Genomic DNA, 16,393 nt, shown 5'->3' with positions numbered 1-16,393 from the left:
TGATTAATTCATATTTCATTATTTAAAAAAAAAAAAAAAAAAAAAAATATATATATATATATATATATATATATATATATATATATATACAGTGCATGTTTGTAATATATTTTGTCATATTTGATAAGCTTGTTGATATAAGCATGTCTAAACTACATTAAAACATATACATTAAAATGAGCATAATCTTTTTAGATTCTTTTGCTTATCTAATCTCTTTGAAGACACGTTATTCAGGTCGGCATGCGTCTGCTTTGTTTGTCTGCCACGTGAGTTTCTCTAAATAATACGCCCTAAATAAAACATTTATCATCTGTTTAAAATAACATCTGGAATTTAGCAGTTAAGTCCACTTCAAAAGACTAAAACCAAAGGTGAACTTACACCAGAGTCAGGTTAAAGGTGCAGCAGGTTGTTCTGTGGACAGGTCCAGACACGCACCGGTGATGGAAAATCTCATCTGGAAACTGAAAGTATTTTTAATGCAACTTCTCTTTAAATATTGTGTGTTGGCAGTCTGCTAGGTAAAGATTAAAGTTAAAACCTGTTGCGCTTTTAACAACACAGTCCCAATCTCAAAATCAGATCTCACCGGAGCATATTTTGATGGCCTTTAAACAGCAAAAAAGTCTCAGCAGTTGCATAAAACAATTAAATCAAGCTGTAAAAATGTAGGAAATTATTAGAGACTCAAATGAACTAACAACCACGCAGGTGTTTGTGTCTCTGCAGCAGAAGAAATAAAAAATTCTAATAATGTTTGTAGCCGATTTCTAAAATTAAAATAAAGGTTAGATGCTTGGACGCTTAATTTGTTTCTGAAAATCACAAAATTACCCAAAACGCAATTTGAAAAATGTAACGGAAGTTTTATTGTTTTCAATGGAAAGTAAATGGTGAGGAATTCTATTGTTGGGACGATAAATCCTATTGGAAATATGCCCAAAACACACCACAAAAAGGAATTTTATTTAATTGTTCATAGCGTTTCTTTAATAGAAACAATTATACATTTTTATAGGCCTCCTATTGTTTTATTGTTTTTTTAGCAGGGTGAATGAAATGCACTTTCCTTCATCTTTCATAGAAAAACCTGTTTGCCTTGTTGCCACAGGAAAGTACCGGCAGTTTCACTGAAGCTTCACTCACGCTTGAGTGTCGTGCTTATCTTGGGTTCTATGCCAAAAGGAATTTTTTCCAGTACAGCAGCTTTACCCCAGTGTTTGTACTTCAAAACGTAATGTTGAAATTCAATGCATTGCTTGCAGCTGTTTGTAATTATTTACTACCGATTCCTGAACGAAAACGCTTTGGAGAATTTCTCATTGTAGTATGTTTGATGCAAAAAACGTTGCAGAGACCTGATAAAAATCAGCATTTTCCAAGTTTCCCAACGCTGTGTCTTAAAGGAACGGTTCTCCCAAAAACGAACATCCTGTCATCATTTACTCGACCTCAAGTCGTTTCAAACCTGTTCATAAACAAAGACATTCAAACAGGTTTGATGATGACAGGATGTTCGTTTTTGGGAGAACCGATCCATTTTTCATCCCGTAGACTTTCACTGAGGGAGTAAAAGCAACTTCAAAGTTAGTTTGCAAACATTACTCGTATCTAGATGTGACTAACCTGATCTTGTTCATACAACAAAAGTGAACGTAGAGCATGACTATCGATCTAGTTTGCGTGCCGTTTCTCTGTAATTTCTTAGAATTAAAGGTTACTTGCAGTTTCTTTGTAGTTTATTTACCATATATTTCTGAGCGTGCATTCGAGGCTACTTCTAACACCGATCTTTGCCTGTAATGTTTGAATCTCCTAAAGTATGTCATAGCATTAAAGTATGGCACAAACCACACACATTCTGAAAACAAACATTTCTGGATAACAAATCTACCAGCTTGAGTTGTGTGTGCTCAACCATCAAAGCGCCTGCTGTGGAGGGTTGCTATCTGTGACAGTCTTGATTTCTTATCAGACATGTCTCTACAAGGACGCTTGTGGGCCTTTTCAATGTCGACTCCCTAAATGATTCAGGGTTAAGTGTCTTTTCCAAGGGTGAAAGTGTCCATTACGGTAATAAGGCACAAGAGGCCATGGGTGGGCTGAAGTCAATGCTTATTTGGCCGAAGCATCCGGCTGTTCGTTTTGGAAGACTGAAGAGTCTGCAGGATTTTTCTTGCTGTTTTTTGCGTGAATGTGAATCGCAGCCATCCATTAACATAGATACTAAAAAATGTTCAGTTCATGTGACGCGCACACAAGTACCTGCACGAGAACAGACTTCTGTTGTTTTACTCCAAGCTGAAATTTAAAACAATGAACAGATAAGAGCACGTGAAAATGGCTAAACAAACAAAGTCTCCAACCTTTTATAAACCATGCGGTGATCCAGAACGGGTCATGTTTCTTGAGAAGTGGAAAGTGCATCACAATCTTTATGGCAGATGGTGTAGGTGTAGGTATGAAAAAAGCTCTTAATGTTTTCATGCTAAAAAAAAAGGAATATCTCACGGTCTAATTCTCACTATTAACAAACCATTAACCATGTCCTTTGCCTCAATAAACTCCTAATTTGCTGCTTATTATTAATGATTAGTAAGATATACGTGAACTTTAAGCATTGAGTAGGATGTTAAAAATGCGCTTAGGAAAGTACAGTAGGGGAAGTACGTTAGTGCAAGACATTAGTGCAATATTTTCAAAATATGGCAGTGCAAAAACACGGCTTGAACGGATATGATCTAATGTTTACTTGGGGTCTGATTAGGAAGTATTTTGTGGTGTGCGATTATGCTCTTGATGGACTGCAGCTTTCCTCCTTGATGAGGGTGAGAGGGTTTATTCACAATCTTAAATGAATAATTTACCCAAGAATGAAAACCTCCTCATTATTTACTCACTTTGAAGTCATCCGTGTCAGATGAAAACAGTCAGAATTAAGCTTTGGCTCTTTCAGGACTTTATAACGGCTGTGATTGATTGACACGGTTTAACTGGACATTACTGTTTTATTCTTGCTCTGACTTTATGTGTATGTTTCACTGTGCCGTATGTGTTTGTTGGTGCTTTATGTCTCTGTGTTAGCAATTACAAAACATTGTGGATTAAAACTAACCACTGGCTAAATTTGGTGCAATGCATGAAATGAAAACATTTATATTAAAACTGTACATGGTCCCAAGAGTCAAAGTTATCACTTTAACTTAATCTTCCTTTTCCTTTTTTCTATGAATTTCTCCTGATACTTCTGTCCTTTATGTGTTTGATTACTATTTTCACAATTTTTCTCCACCTTGTTGCAAAACAACCGCATCACTGTGATTTATTTGCACATACACTATATCGCCAAAAGTATTGGCACCCCCTTCTGGTGCACGAGTACAAATCTTAATTTTTAAGCATATGTAAACATAGATTTTATTCTAACACAAATGCATTGAATTGATTTAAACAGCCTTTATTCGTACCCCAGAGCCAGGTGGAGCACTTTTTCATGATAGGCAGTTTATATACTACTCGATCTCAATAGCCATGCACTACCATTATAAAGCTTGGAAGAGCTAGGGATGTTATAATAAACCTCCAATTGTATTCGTCTGAAAGAAGAAAATAATACATACCTACACTGTAAAGGTACAAAAGATGTCCCTGGGGCAGCGCCTTTTCAAAAGATACACTTTAGGTTCAAATATGTACACTTTAAGTATTAACATGTACCTTTAATAGGGACTAAACGGTTTATGCAATTATAAATCATAGCAGAAACTTTACTAAATGCTAATTTACTAATTTCCCTGTATATTTTTCGTTAGATTGGGTCTCAAGCAGGTATCCTTTAATAATAGAATATGCAGCCAACCTCATACCGAGGCCTACATTTTTGCAAAAACTCTCTCTTAAGATTTTTGTTGGTCATGCATACATCATTTTTAAGGTTGTTACTTTGCATATTCTTCCTTTTGATCAACACAGAGTTACTGCACTTTAATTGCAAGAATAAATGCTGGAAATTATGTTAAAAACTAAAGCGTTACCCAGTGGTGCAGTTTTTGTTGTTGTTTGTACTGTAGTAATGATAAGGAAACACCATACCATAAAGAGTTGAGGTTTAGTCATTTAGTAATATAATTGGACATTGATCTATACTATAATTATGCAATAGCATAATCTGATTGGCACATATGGTAACAATGGAATTCAGTGAATATTTGTACTAAGCAGACAAAACCCATAAATCGTGACGAAACTGATTTCATGAGTTCATGGCCTTGTCTCAGTGTGTAATATCGGCACACAGCCTGGGACCTTCAGTCAAGGCTAAACTGATAAAAGCACTCAGCAGTGAGCAGTGAAACCGCAAACCTCGAGGAATAAAGTGCGTTTATGCGTGAAGTTATTAGCAAATGAAAGCGGCACGCTGACAGCGGTGGAACCTTTAACAGGAGCATCAACACGGAAGACTTTAAGTGATGCACACTTAAAAAAAGAAAGTAAGGGCGCTTCATTTATGGCTTTAAACGTTTCGTTTTTCTTTTAAATTGTCACTTTGGCGTTTTGTTTTCGTAAATTGTCACCTTTTTAATCGACTGATTTTGTGCTGTGTCTGAGATACTTTAACAGCGCGATGTTGCATTTGTGAGATAAGCCGTGCTGTGCTACTTGTTCATGTAGTTTTCAATGCACACTTCAAAATATTATTTTTTTTATTCTTCATTTGCGCTCAAACCCGGGCACTTTTATGTCACTCCAAATGGACCCAGCGCAACAGAATCGGCGCAAGCTGAAGCAGACGGTGCAAGTGCATAATGCAAATCTTTAATACAGATGCATTTTAGTTTTATTTCGTGAAGTTATACGTGAGTGCAAGCCCACGGATGTGACCAAAGAGCACGCGCTCCATAAGCGGCTTTTGACTTCACAACAGAGTCATTGTTGGACTTGGGCCGTTGTTTTTGTGCTGCATTTCGTCTGAAGATGAAGACGATGACGATGATAAACCTCGTGAGAGGGTCTGTCGTGAAGATCCACGCTCTGTCACGCGCATCGCGACGTCTTCCAGCTGAAGGCGGTGAGTTAATAATAATGTTCATGTTCATATTAATCTTCATATGCATAGTCATCTATCTATCTATCTATCTATCTATCTATCTATCTATCTATCTATCTATCTATCTATCTATCTATCAGAGAAAGTTTAAAAATAAAGTGTATAGAAGACTGACAAGAATAATTTTTTTGGTCAGTATTAAATAAAATTTGCTTATATATATATATATATATATATATATATATATATATATATATATATATATATATATATATATATTCAAATGACTTTTGTGAAAATTACAAACAATGTAAAAATAATGTTCCAAACTACAAAAATGAATTTCATTGCAATGGTCTTGATAATAAAACATATATGAATTTGTTTTCTTGGCATAATCAAAGAAGTGTTGATTATTGATATAAAGTTGACAAAGTGTACTGAACTTTCTCTGACATTATGGGAGAGTTCACTGAATTTCACGCTTAACCTCTTCAGGCCTGCATTAAAAACACCCTGCTATCTTCATCTAGAGGTGAACTTTGATACTGTTTTATTTTAAAAGGAACTGTGCCACAGATCTCCACAGACAGACAGACAGACAGTCTTTAAAAGACGATTGTGTTCACATCCTTTGAGCTGAGCTCTAAAGTTTGTGAGGATTTGTTCAGGCTTGTTTTGACGTTTTTAGTTGTTCTGTTTGAAAATGTGTGAATAAAGAAATTACTAAATTAATTTATATTAACAAAATAAAAGGGGAAAAAAACATTGTTACCTGTTTGTTAAAATAACGTTTGTGATTTATTTTTTTGGGGTCATTCAAATTTTTATGTGTTGTGCCCTAGTTTCTTTATATAGAGACAGACAGACAGACAGATAGATAGACAGATAGATAGATAGATAGACAGACAGACAGATAGATAGATAGATAGATAGATAGATAGACAGATAGATAGATATATAGACGGATGATTCTGACTTTTTCTTACAATTACAAATCTATATCTACTGATTCTGACTTAATTCTAGTAATTCTAACTTTTTCCTCAGAACGGTGAGTTCTACACTTGTTATAACAAGCTATAAAATCAGATTCAGAGGAAAACAAGCAAACAAGTCTGAATTATGAGGAGGATGGATGGATAGATAAATAAGACGTACAACAGACATCCTGCGATTGCTCACTCAGTCCCTGTGCTGTCATCATGTAATGTGGTTTTGTTTCCGCCGCAGCCTCAGGCGCACGTGGGTTGTCCTCCGCATCTGGTCCAAGAGTGTGTATCGTGGGAGGAGGTCCTGCAGGCTTTTACACGGCACAGCAACTCCTGAAGGTATGTGCTCCAGGCCTCATAAACACGTTCACGGGAAAGATTGAATCTCTTCTTCTTTATATATATATTTTTATATATATATATATATATATATATATATATATATATATATATATATATATATATATATATATATATATATATATATATATATATATATATATATATATATATATTTTTTTTTTTTTTTTTTTTTTATTTTTTATATATATATATATTTTTTTCATTCTGGACGGTTGTAAAAAACATTTCACTGCATGTCGTACCATGTATGTGTATGTGACAAATAAAATTTGAATTTGGCAGGCTTTGCTGTTCACATGTAAAACCTTCCTTTTAGTCCAGAGGCTTTGTGTGAGAAGTTATTTAGATTTTTTTAAAAGCCATCCAGGTGAGATTTACAGCAGCTCCTTGCTTCTATCTCTCATCTACAGATCCGCTTTGATTCCCACGAGACCGGCATTGACAGTGCTGCTGGTTTTGAGATTACGTTATGTAGACAGACGCTTTGATTCGAAGCACCGACGAGTGGAAGAGGAACAGTGGGCCCTGTATTTCTGCTCCGTTGAAACGCTAGTGATTTAGCCCACGGGTGTTTTAACTGTGCCAGAATACAAGGGCTGCTGAGGGGTTAGATTCCTGAGTCTGTGGGACGGAGACAAACTCATCCTTTTCAGTGTTTCACAATGATCAGTGTTCATTTTCGTAAAGAGAACACATTGTTTATTCATGTCGTGTCGTCCCTATTAGGCTCGGCAGGATGCAGCGGTAGACATTTACGAGCGTCTTCCTGTGCCGTTCGGACTGGTGCGCTTTGGAGTCGCTCCTGATCATCCTGAGGTCAAGGTCAGGCCTCCGATTTGTCCCTATAACACAACATCATATATATCAGTATATATATATATATATATATATATATATATATATATATATATATATATATATATATATATATATATATACATATATATATATATATATATTTATATATAGTGTATTTTATATTTCATGTCTGTCATGTCATGTAGAGACCGCTTAACTAATCAAATCCCAAGTCATGGTCTTTTTGTAATATATATATATATATATATATATATATATATATATATATATATATATATATATATATATATATATATATATATATAAATTTAAAGATTTTTACTAAAACAACATTTGGATTATTTATTTGATAATAATGCTGATCAGTTTATTAATGATTCACAATGTGTCTGTTATGATTTCGCTAGTGAAATGATTATAAAAGCATCATTTTATCAACGTTATCTATTTATTTATAAAGATTCCATTTAAGAATTATTTAGAAAATTGAACACTATAGAATATAAAAGGATAAATATACCTTAAATAAATGTTAAAAAATGATGCATGCATGTATATGTCAGAACACTGGTGTATTAATAAAAAAATAAATAATAAATAGTATTATTTAGAAATATGAACACTATAGAACAATGAAGAAAACTAACTAGGGAATATAAAAGGATAAATATACATTAAAAATAATTTTTAAAAATGATGCATGCATGTGTATGTCAGAACATTGGTGTATTTAATAAAAATAAAAAAGTAAATGGTGTTGAGGACATGTCATGTGAGATACATAATCAGATTACTTTTTTCCAAGTTACTAGTAAAACAAGATTAGAACAAAGAGTTAAAGGCCATATGAGAGAAAAAGTAACATTTCCAGAAAAGTATTTTTGTGTTTTTTAAATAACACAGTATTGTAATGTATTGTATCTTATCAGATTGTAAATAATGTTTTCCTCCGGTGTGAATGTTTTAATATGTTGCATTTACTACTGTATAGTGTTATTGATTATTGATATTTTTATTTTTCCTCCCTTACGTGTGTATATATTCTCACTCAGCACTGACACAAGACAGTTTGAACTACACTGCTCGTCGAACCCTTATCAGAAGTGATAGCTTGCACTCATTTCTTTTATTTGTAGTACAACAGCGCTTCCTGAGCATTTTTATCAGTGGTTAGCACATGTGGGAAACATAAAAAAAATGAGTATCCGTATCGCTGCCAGTACAGCATGAATGTTTGTTTTCTGTCTGTTTTAAAGTATGTTATGACTATGTTGGTGGCTCCTCGTGTGTGTATGTGATAGGGCAGTTTAAACAGATTTCGTCTTAGTACATGAATGACTGTAAAATGACAGTTTTTTTTAAATTCTCGTGTCGTTTTTTTCCAGAATGTCATCAACACGTTCACTCAGACGGCCCAGCATGAACGATGCAGCTTCCTCGGTAACGTGGACGTGGGGAAAGACGTGACGATTGACGAGCTGCGTCGAGCTTACCACGCCGTGGTGCTGGTGAGGAAACGAACCGCGACGCCACCGTACTGTAACTAAACCATCGTAACTAAACCATGAATCGTTTCGGATGGGATGCATTGAAAAGGGCAAAAAAAAGAAAGAAAGAAATGTTTGTGTGTGTCGCTGTTCGTTGCGTATGAGGACACTATTGTGTTTAATGACAGAGGTGTCACTATTTGAAGGTTCTTTATAAGTTAAAAGGTTTAAAAATCATACTAAATGGTGTTTGTTTTTGTTTTTTTGATTATCTAAAAATGTCGGGGGTAGGGCAATAACACTATTACACCTATAGAGAGTCACCATAAACACCTGTGTGTGTGTGTGTGTGTGTGTGTGTGTGTGTGTGTGTGTGTGCGTGTGTGTGCGCGCGTGTGCGTATGTGTGTGTGTGTGTGTGTGTGTGTGTGTGTGTGTGTGTGTGTGTGTGTGTGTGTGCAAGATGTGTGTGTGTGTGTGTGCAAAGTGTGTGTGTGTGTGTGTGCGTGTGTGTGCGTGTTTGTGCGTGTGCGTGTGTGTGTGTGTATGTATTTCCAACATTCATACTGTCAATAATTGTAATTGTCCCAGAGCTCCACACACACATGTGATCTGATCAGCTTCCAGTCGTCCTGGAATGACAAGAAACGGAAACAAACTGAGAACAAACAAACCGAAAATCCAGATGAATTGTGAAGAACAGCATCTCCAGGATGCTTTAAGAAACTTATCTGCAAGGCTACCTAAAAAAAACCATGTGCAAGTTCACCGAGGGCAAAATATGAAGCAAAGGATATTCACTGATGCGTTAATATTATTTACTTAATCTATGTATGAAATAATTTTTGACAGCATCCTGGTTTCACTGCATTAATTACCCTTAAAACTTTTAATAGCAGCTTTGCAGTTGGGTTTCTTCTTCCGCTCGTTCTGTTTCTTCTTAGATAAGATCTCTGTTTATTGTTTGACGTCAGTGGAAAAAACCCAAAGGGACCACAATCTCTAAAAGCGGGTTTTTCTTTTATAAGGTATGTGGATATGAGGCAATGTAGGGGTAGGGTTTTTCATCAAAGCTCGTGCTGTATGCTAGCCAAGGTGAATATACTAATATTAACATTTCCTGTGATGCATATGATGTTTTCATACAGAATAGGATGTTTACGTGATGACCCACATAATTTGCACAATTAAAAGTAACGGTGAATCGAAAGCTTGCGCTGACCGTGATTATATGTTACCTGTCGTGAAAGCATATATTAATAGCAGATATACTAATATAAGTAGTATATACCAATATAAGTTGCATTCAAGGTTTGCTTTTGTGAGCATAATCGGATGCTCACGTGATCAGCATTAATTTGTTGCTACAAGTTAAAAAGGAACTGGCGAAGTTTGCCGATCATGGATGCACGTCGACTGATGTGAAAGTGTTCATTGCATTGATTCTTTCAGTTATTTCGCGCGAAAATAACATTCATAATGAGATCAAGCTAATGTTGCTCCAAAGTCATGACTTTCCTACTTCGGTAGAACACAAAAGATCAGTCTCGAGTTATTTTTACAGGCTGTGAACGATCTGTATGATTCAAAGGCGAGGTGTTGATTTTTACACTGAGCCATTTATCAGTGGCTGTCTTTTCTAAATCACTGCACGCCATGTCACTAAACTTAGTTTTAGACTTTGGTTCTTCCAGTTATTTTCCTATGTGTTTTGCCAGAGTTACGGAGCCGAAGGAAACCAGTTAATGGGAGTTCCTGGTGAAGATCTTCATGGCGTTTTCTCAGCTAAAGACTTTGTCGGGTGGTACAACGGACTGCCGAGTAATAAGGAGGTGCGTTTTATTTTTTTTTCACTCCCCACTAGCTTTGTTGTGCAATACCCCTAAAGCGCTGTTTTATTTCGCTTGACATGCAGCTGAATCCAGACCTCCGCTGTGAGACCGCTGTGATTCTTGGACAGGGAAATGTGGCACTGGATGTCGCCCGGATACTTCTGGCACCGGTAGAAATGCTGAAGGTCTGAGCCCACTGTGTTTGAGACATATAATTATGGTGACTTATACTGACTCACTGAATCACAAGTTGTTACTTATTTCTATTAGCTCTAAGTAAAAAGAAAGAGTCTTGTCTGAACAAGTCGTTTTTAATATGAATCCCAAGCCGTTTCATGTTGATGCCAACATAAAACATTTTCGCCTTGGTCTGAGTGAAACTGCCCCTTGGTGCCGCTTTTAAAGGGGCGGTTTCACTTTTTTTTTTACATTAGTTAGCATATAACGTTGCCGTTTGGGAATAAACTATATCTGTAAAGTTGTGAAGCTGAAACACAATCAAGCCTAGAAAACGAACGGTGGTGATCTCGCAAACGCTGCTTTAAATGAAATCGACCGGAGGAATTCGGAAAAATGAATCACTGAGCGAATCGTTTGGGAATCGCTGAGCAAGTAGAACTCCCAAAACCGAAATATAAAACTTTTTATTAATAGGGACACTTTATTTTTGAATGTGGATCTTTGCTAAAACAATCTGCACTGCTGGTGAATTTCTGTGGCGCAAGGAATTGTATTAAACATTTGTAATCTGAATCAAATGTGATGGAGAAGAATGCAAAATGTTCTGTGATTCATGAATCTTGACTCATTTTAATGAACTCGTTTGAAAGACTCATCAATCAATTTTAATCCGACGTGTTAATGGATTGAATTGACGAACTCTTACTATATTGGCTTTCTGAATATCAAGTTTCACCGTGTTTTAAAAGACAAGACTCGCATATAGTTAACAATACATGTTCAGAGATGATAATGTTCAAAAATCCCTTCTGACAGGCGTAGTTCTCCCAAAGCTGAAAATTAGCCAGTAAATTAGCCAACCAAAATGTGACTTCATCAGATTTGGAGAAACATAGCGTTACGTCTCTTGCTCTCGAGGCAAAATAGATGATAAATATGTCGCAATAAACCACAAGTAATCCACACCACTCCAGTCCATCAGTTAACATCCAAAAGCTTTGTGTTTGTAAAGAAACAAGATTTTTTTTCACTTCAAACTGTTGCTTCCGGGTCAAAATCTAAGTCGATAATAATGCTTCATCCATTATTGGACCGTTTTGGTTCGTCTGATTCAAACCTTTTCTCTGGAGGAAGTAATGGATGGAAGCATTTTAGCTGGAAGCAATGATTTGACGTAATAAACATCTCACTGATGGCTCTCATTCTGACGGCACCCATTCACTGCAGTGCATTCATTTCTGAGTAAGTGAAATAATGCTATATCTCTTCAAATCTTTCCTGTGAATAGACAAGCTCTATGGCCTGATAACGTCATTTAAGTTAACTTTTTTTGACAGCACACCTCCCTTTCCTGTCTTGATCCCCTCTACTGCCTGCTTGCAGGAAACCGATATTACCCAGAATGCACTAGAAGCATTGGCAGGCAGTAAAGTGCGAAGGGTCTTGATCGTAGGCCGGCGAGGACCTCTTCAAATCGCATGCACCATCAAGGTACGACTCTCACTCCCTCGAAGTGAATGGAAACCTTTCGAGTGACGGCTGCGAATAATAAAGCGGAAAATAAAGCAGAATGCATGGGAGAAAACTGCGTGTTGCGAAATGGCAAATCTCTCATAAACTCTAATATATGATTCTAGAGTTTATTTACTTTGCAAGTGAAAGGAGAAACGTTTGCTTTTGGTCTGTCTCACCAGGAACTTAGAGAAATGATCAATCTCCCGAACACCAGGGCTGACATGCTGCCCGCTGACTTTGAGGGCATCGCAGAAGCTTTGAAAGGTAACAACATTTCATTGACTGTCATCAGCTAAACCTAAGTGAAGATTAAGAGGGTAATGCTGCTCTGTGCACGGAGGAAATTATGATTTAAAGCAGAAATATGCTATAAAAGTCCCTTTGACTGCTTTTAAGGGGAAACTGTGAAATAATCCCTGTCTGGCTATTCTTCCTTTCAAGATCAAAGTGTCTGACAAATTTATTCACTTCTCTTTTTTTTTTTTTGCTTTGGTTTTCTCTTTGAAGCTGTGGCAACCTAAAGAAACCAGGTCTAGACTAAAATGTAAGTCTCAGCCTTTTTTAACCGAACTTGTACTGATTAGTCTTAAATTATATATCAGTACCTTTGTTTTGTCTCAAGGTGGACACCATGTTTTTTGGGTTGTCTTAATTGTCTTAATTGTCTTAATTGTCTTCCTGGCTTAGGCTGAGCCCTGTATATAAAACCAGACCATAATGTATAAATATTTGTTTAATTGCAAGTCATTTCATTTCCGTCCCTCATCCTTTAGAGAACAACCTATAAAATGCAGCAAAATATTGTGAAATATTTTGACTTATTTTTGTTTTGGATATGTTTTAGAGATTTTCGGTTACCTTTACGAATCAGTTTTAGTTAACGTTTCTATTTTTTAGACAAAATGTGTTCTTTTCAGTTTTCTGTTAATCAAAGAAACCTAATAATATTTCTGTATATTATGGTTTTTACTGTTTAAGATTAAATAAATGCAGCCTCTGTCCACGAAAGAGACAAATCTAAAATCCATCTAAAACTTTTAATGGGTATTTTATTAAATGGACCCCAAAATTAGTTTTTAATACAAATAACGTGAGTGAAGGTAGTTTTAGCTGAGCTGTTTCTGAAGAAACAGAGACAGACCAGGAAATAAGTGGCATTAACTACTCAGCAGTCCAGAAAATATTTTTTTTGTCAGATAAATTTAGCCTTGGTCAACAAAAGAGACTGATCCCAAACTTTTACACACTTTTATCCAGCTCTGTGCATTTGGGAAAGTATAAACTGCTCTTGCAATTCCTCCCGTTTTATATTAGAAATATATTCCTTTTCAAATCATTCTCAATAAACAGTCTGAGTCTTTAACAAATCAAGTCCATAATGGGTCAAGACGGACTCGAGTTCGAGTCTCAATTATTAGTAACAATAATTAACGTACAATAGCACTTTCATGATAATGCATTGGGTCAAAATGAGTAAAACTGCATCCGGTTCTTTTTAAAAACTGTACTCGAGTACGAGTGCGTGTCCGAGTACCCCAACTCTCGGCATCTCTGCATTTCTTACATTTTTTGGGGTAAAAAGTCTTTTGAATAGGTCTTAACAATCGTCCTGGTATATTTATTTATGTATTTTCCCATTGCGTTCCTCTGTGAGTTTCCATCTCGCCTGCAGGTATGAAAGCATCAGTGCATTAAGCATTAAGATATGTCCATGTGTTTTAGACCTCCCCAGGCCTAGAAAAAGGCTGACCGAGCTAATGATGAAAGCCGTGAAGGAAGGAGGGGATGATCGAGCTCAGAAACGCTGGGGCTTTCGCTTCTTTCGTGGTCCTGTGGAGGTTCTCGCGGGGGCTGATGGGAAAAGAGCCACTGGAATCCGATTGGCTCTTAATAAGCTTGAGGTAAACATGCAAAACCATGAAATTGAATGCTTCTCTACTATATAACAAGACAACAATAGCATGCAACCGTACTCATAAAAGTGTAAGGAAGAATATACCTGGATGACCTAGTGTTTGTGAAGTGTGCATGCATCTTTTTATAAAGATCAAAATTTATGTATTAATAATTATATCTTAACATTTTCACAGTGTACACTACCATTTAGGGCCAGTAAATGTTTAGCTGTAATACTTTTTAATTGTTTAATGTATTAACTAGCTATGAATGGTTGATTCATTGTTAGTTCATTTTAGCTCACGATGCATTAACTAATGTTTAATTAACAAATTTTTAATAATGCAAACTAACTAAAATTAATAAATGAAAGTGTTGTTCATTCTTAGTTCGTGTTAACTCATGTTGTTCATTTTAAGCTGTAAAGTGTAACCTTGTTAGCATTAAATGAGTCAACCAACAATTGCATAAGACATTTATACAGTTACAGAACAGTACTCATTTAAATAAAGGCTCATGTGACACCGAAGACTGGAGTAATGATCCTGAAAACCCAGGTTTGATCACAGGAACAAATTACGTTTTACAGTGTATTTACATAGAAGACATTTAACTTAAATGTTATATTATGTAGTACTCTCCATTCAATCTGTCAGCAAAGTGCAGATTATTTTAAGGGATTATCGTTCTTCAGAGAGGGAAATCTGCAAGATTGCAAAAAAAAGTGAGCTCTGTCAATGTTTAAGATGATACTTTAAGAGGTCAAAGGTCATGAAAGTTTCCTGTCTGTTTGGATGAATACGTTTGGGATCATAATGGATGCGAAATTTAAAAAATGAGTTAAAAACCAGCAGGACAGGATGCACGCATGATTGTTTTTGTAATCTGGGCTCTAATGTTTCCAGTGCTCAAAACTGCAAGCTCCATTTAAAACTGAGTCCAGATGCTCAGACTGCCAGAAACACCATCGCTTTCGCCTTAATAACAAACCGTTATTTTTAGTCTGGGGTGGAGGTCTGTGGTTTAGGAGTACTGCAGGGCTAACTGGATTCATATTCTACTGAATAGACTTTTTAGTTCGTGTTTTTTTTTTTAACAATCCAGCGTTTTGTTACAGCATTGCAAAACGAGAAGTGAAAGCTTATCTCACTATATATATATATATATATATATATATATATTATACATACTGTGGAAATTCAATAAGCCAGTAATACCGCTTTGCTCATCCTCTGGTATTTATTGATTAAGCTATATGTGACCCTGCACTACAAAACCAAATATTTGTTTTCTTTGTATTGGATAATATTTGACCCATTTTGAGCATGCAAAAAAAATCAATTATGGAGGAAATTGCCTTTTAAAGGGTTCCAAATTAAGTTCTTAGAGATGCATGTTAGGTTTGAAATATTTACGGTAGGAAATTTGCAATGTATCTTTACTTAATATCTTACAGATTTTTACACTCGTACTTTTGCTACAAATATACCTGTGTTCCTGTGCTTCCGTCTCTCTCCCGTGTTTTGGGATGGGTGTGAAGTCTGCGTGTTTTCTGTGTTTCAGGGTTCGGGCGAGAGCGCTCGAGCGGAGGCCACCGGTCAGTTGGAGGATCTGGACTGTGGCCTGATCATTAGCAGTATCGGCTATAAAAGCGTTCCCATTGACCCCGCGGTGCCCTTTGATCCCCGGAGAGCCGTTGTACCCAACGAGATGGGAAAAGTGCAGGACGCAGCAGGTCAGACAGCTGGAACATTTTACCCAGCGCCAGGTTTCAAAGCCAGAAACCACAGGAATTCATTCATTTTATTTTTTTTGCAAAGCCATGCAGCTTTTCAGTTCTGATAGTTACTTATGCGGTGTGCGTATGGCTCTTATATTTATAAAAGTTGTCTTTATGTTTTAATGATATTACTTAGGAGTTGATTACAAGCAGGGATGAAAGTATTCATTTGCGGTCAAGTTCAAGTCTAGTGGCTTTTATTGTCAGTTCAACTACATATATCTGTGCAGTACAAGTTTAAGATCATTTGCGATTCATAGTACGCTCATTTTCTGTTTGGTATGAAACGCACGTATGCACATCAGAGATATGATCATAAGATTTAGGATGGTTTCTGCGCAACATTTTATAGTTTGCAATTACTTGCCAATTAAGCACATATATTCCATTAATAGTCAATTATTAACAATTTACAAACATTTTATTGATTTGGCTGAATGTATTTATTATAAATGTTATTCAGTTTGTACATGTTTAGTT

General features: G+C 36.0%; 1 protein-coding gene across 2 annotated transcripts in view; it reads left to right on the top strand.

Annotated features, from left to right (window-relative positions):
* Positions 1-4,277: 4,277 nt before the first annotated feature.
* fdxr (ferredoxin reductase) overlaps positions 4,278-16,393 on the top strand; it is a 13,859-nt gene continuing 1,743 nt past the window's right edge. Inside the window, exons 1-11 of one of the 2 annotated variants that reach the window (XM_043231227.1) lie at positions 4,278-4,493; positions 4,928-5,071; positions 6,284-6,381; positions 7,132-7,227; positions 8,610-8,732; positions 10,429-10,542; positions 10,626-10,727; positions 12,106-12,213; positions 12,417-12,501; positions 13,960-14,138; positions 15,697-15,868. In XM_043231227.1, coding sequence (XP_043087162.1) covers positions 4,978-5,071; positions 6,284-6,381; positions 7,132-7,227; positions 8,610-8,732; positions 10,429-10,542; positions 10,626-10,727; positions 12,106-12,213; positions 12,417-12,501; positions 13,960-14,138; positions 15,697-15,868 — 1,171 coding nt within the window. In that variant the 5' untranslated portion in view covers positions 4,278-4,493; positions 4,928-4,977. Of the gene's footprint in view, positions 5,072-6,283; positions 6,382-7,131; positions 7,228-8,609; positions 8,733-10,428; positions 10,543-10,625; positions 10,728-12,105; positions 12,214-12,416; positions 12,502-13,959; positions 14,139-15,696; positions 15,869-16,393 lie in introns of both variants that reach the window. The other variant, XM_043231226.1, reaches the window with a different exon arrangement.

The sequence above is a fragment of the Puntigrus tetrazona genome, unplaced genomic scaffold (genome assembly GCF_018831695.1).
Source record: "Puntigrus tetrazona isolate hp1 unplaced genomic scaffold, ASM1883169v1 S000000283, whole genome shotgun sequence".
Taxonomy (NCBI): domain Eukaryota; kingdom Metazoa; phylum Chordata; class Actinopteri; order Cypriniformes; family Cyprinidae; genus Puntigrus; species Puntigrus tetrazona.
This window is presented reverse-complemented; position numbering and strand designations above follow the sequence as displayed.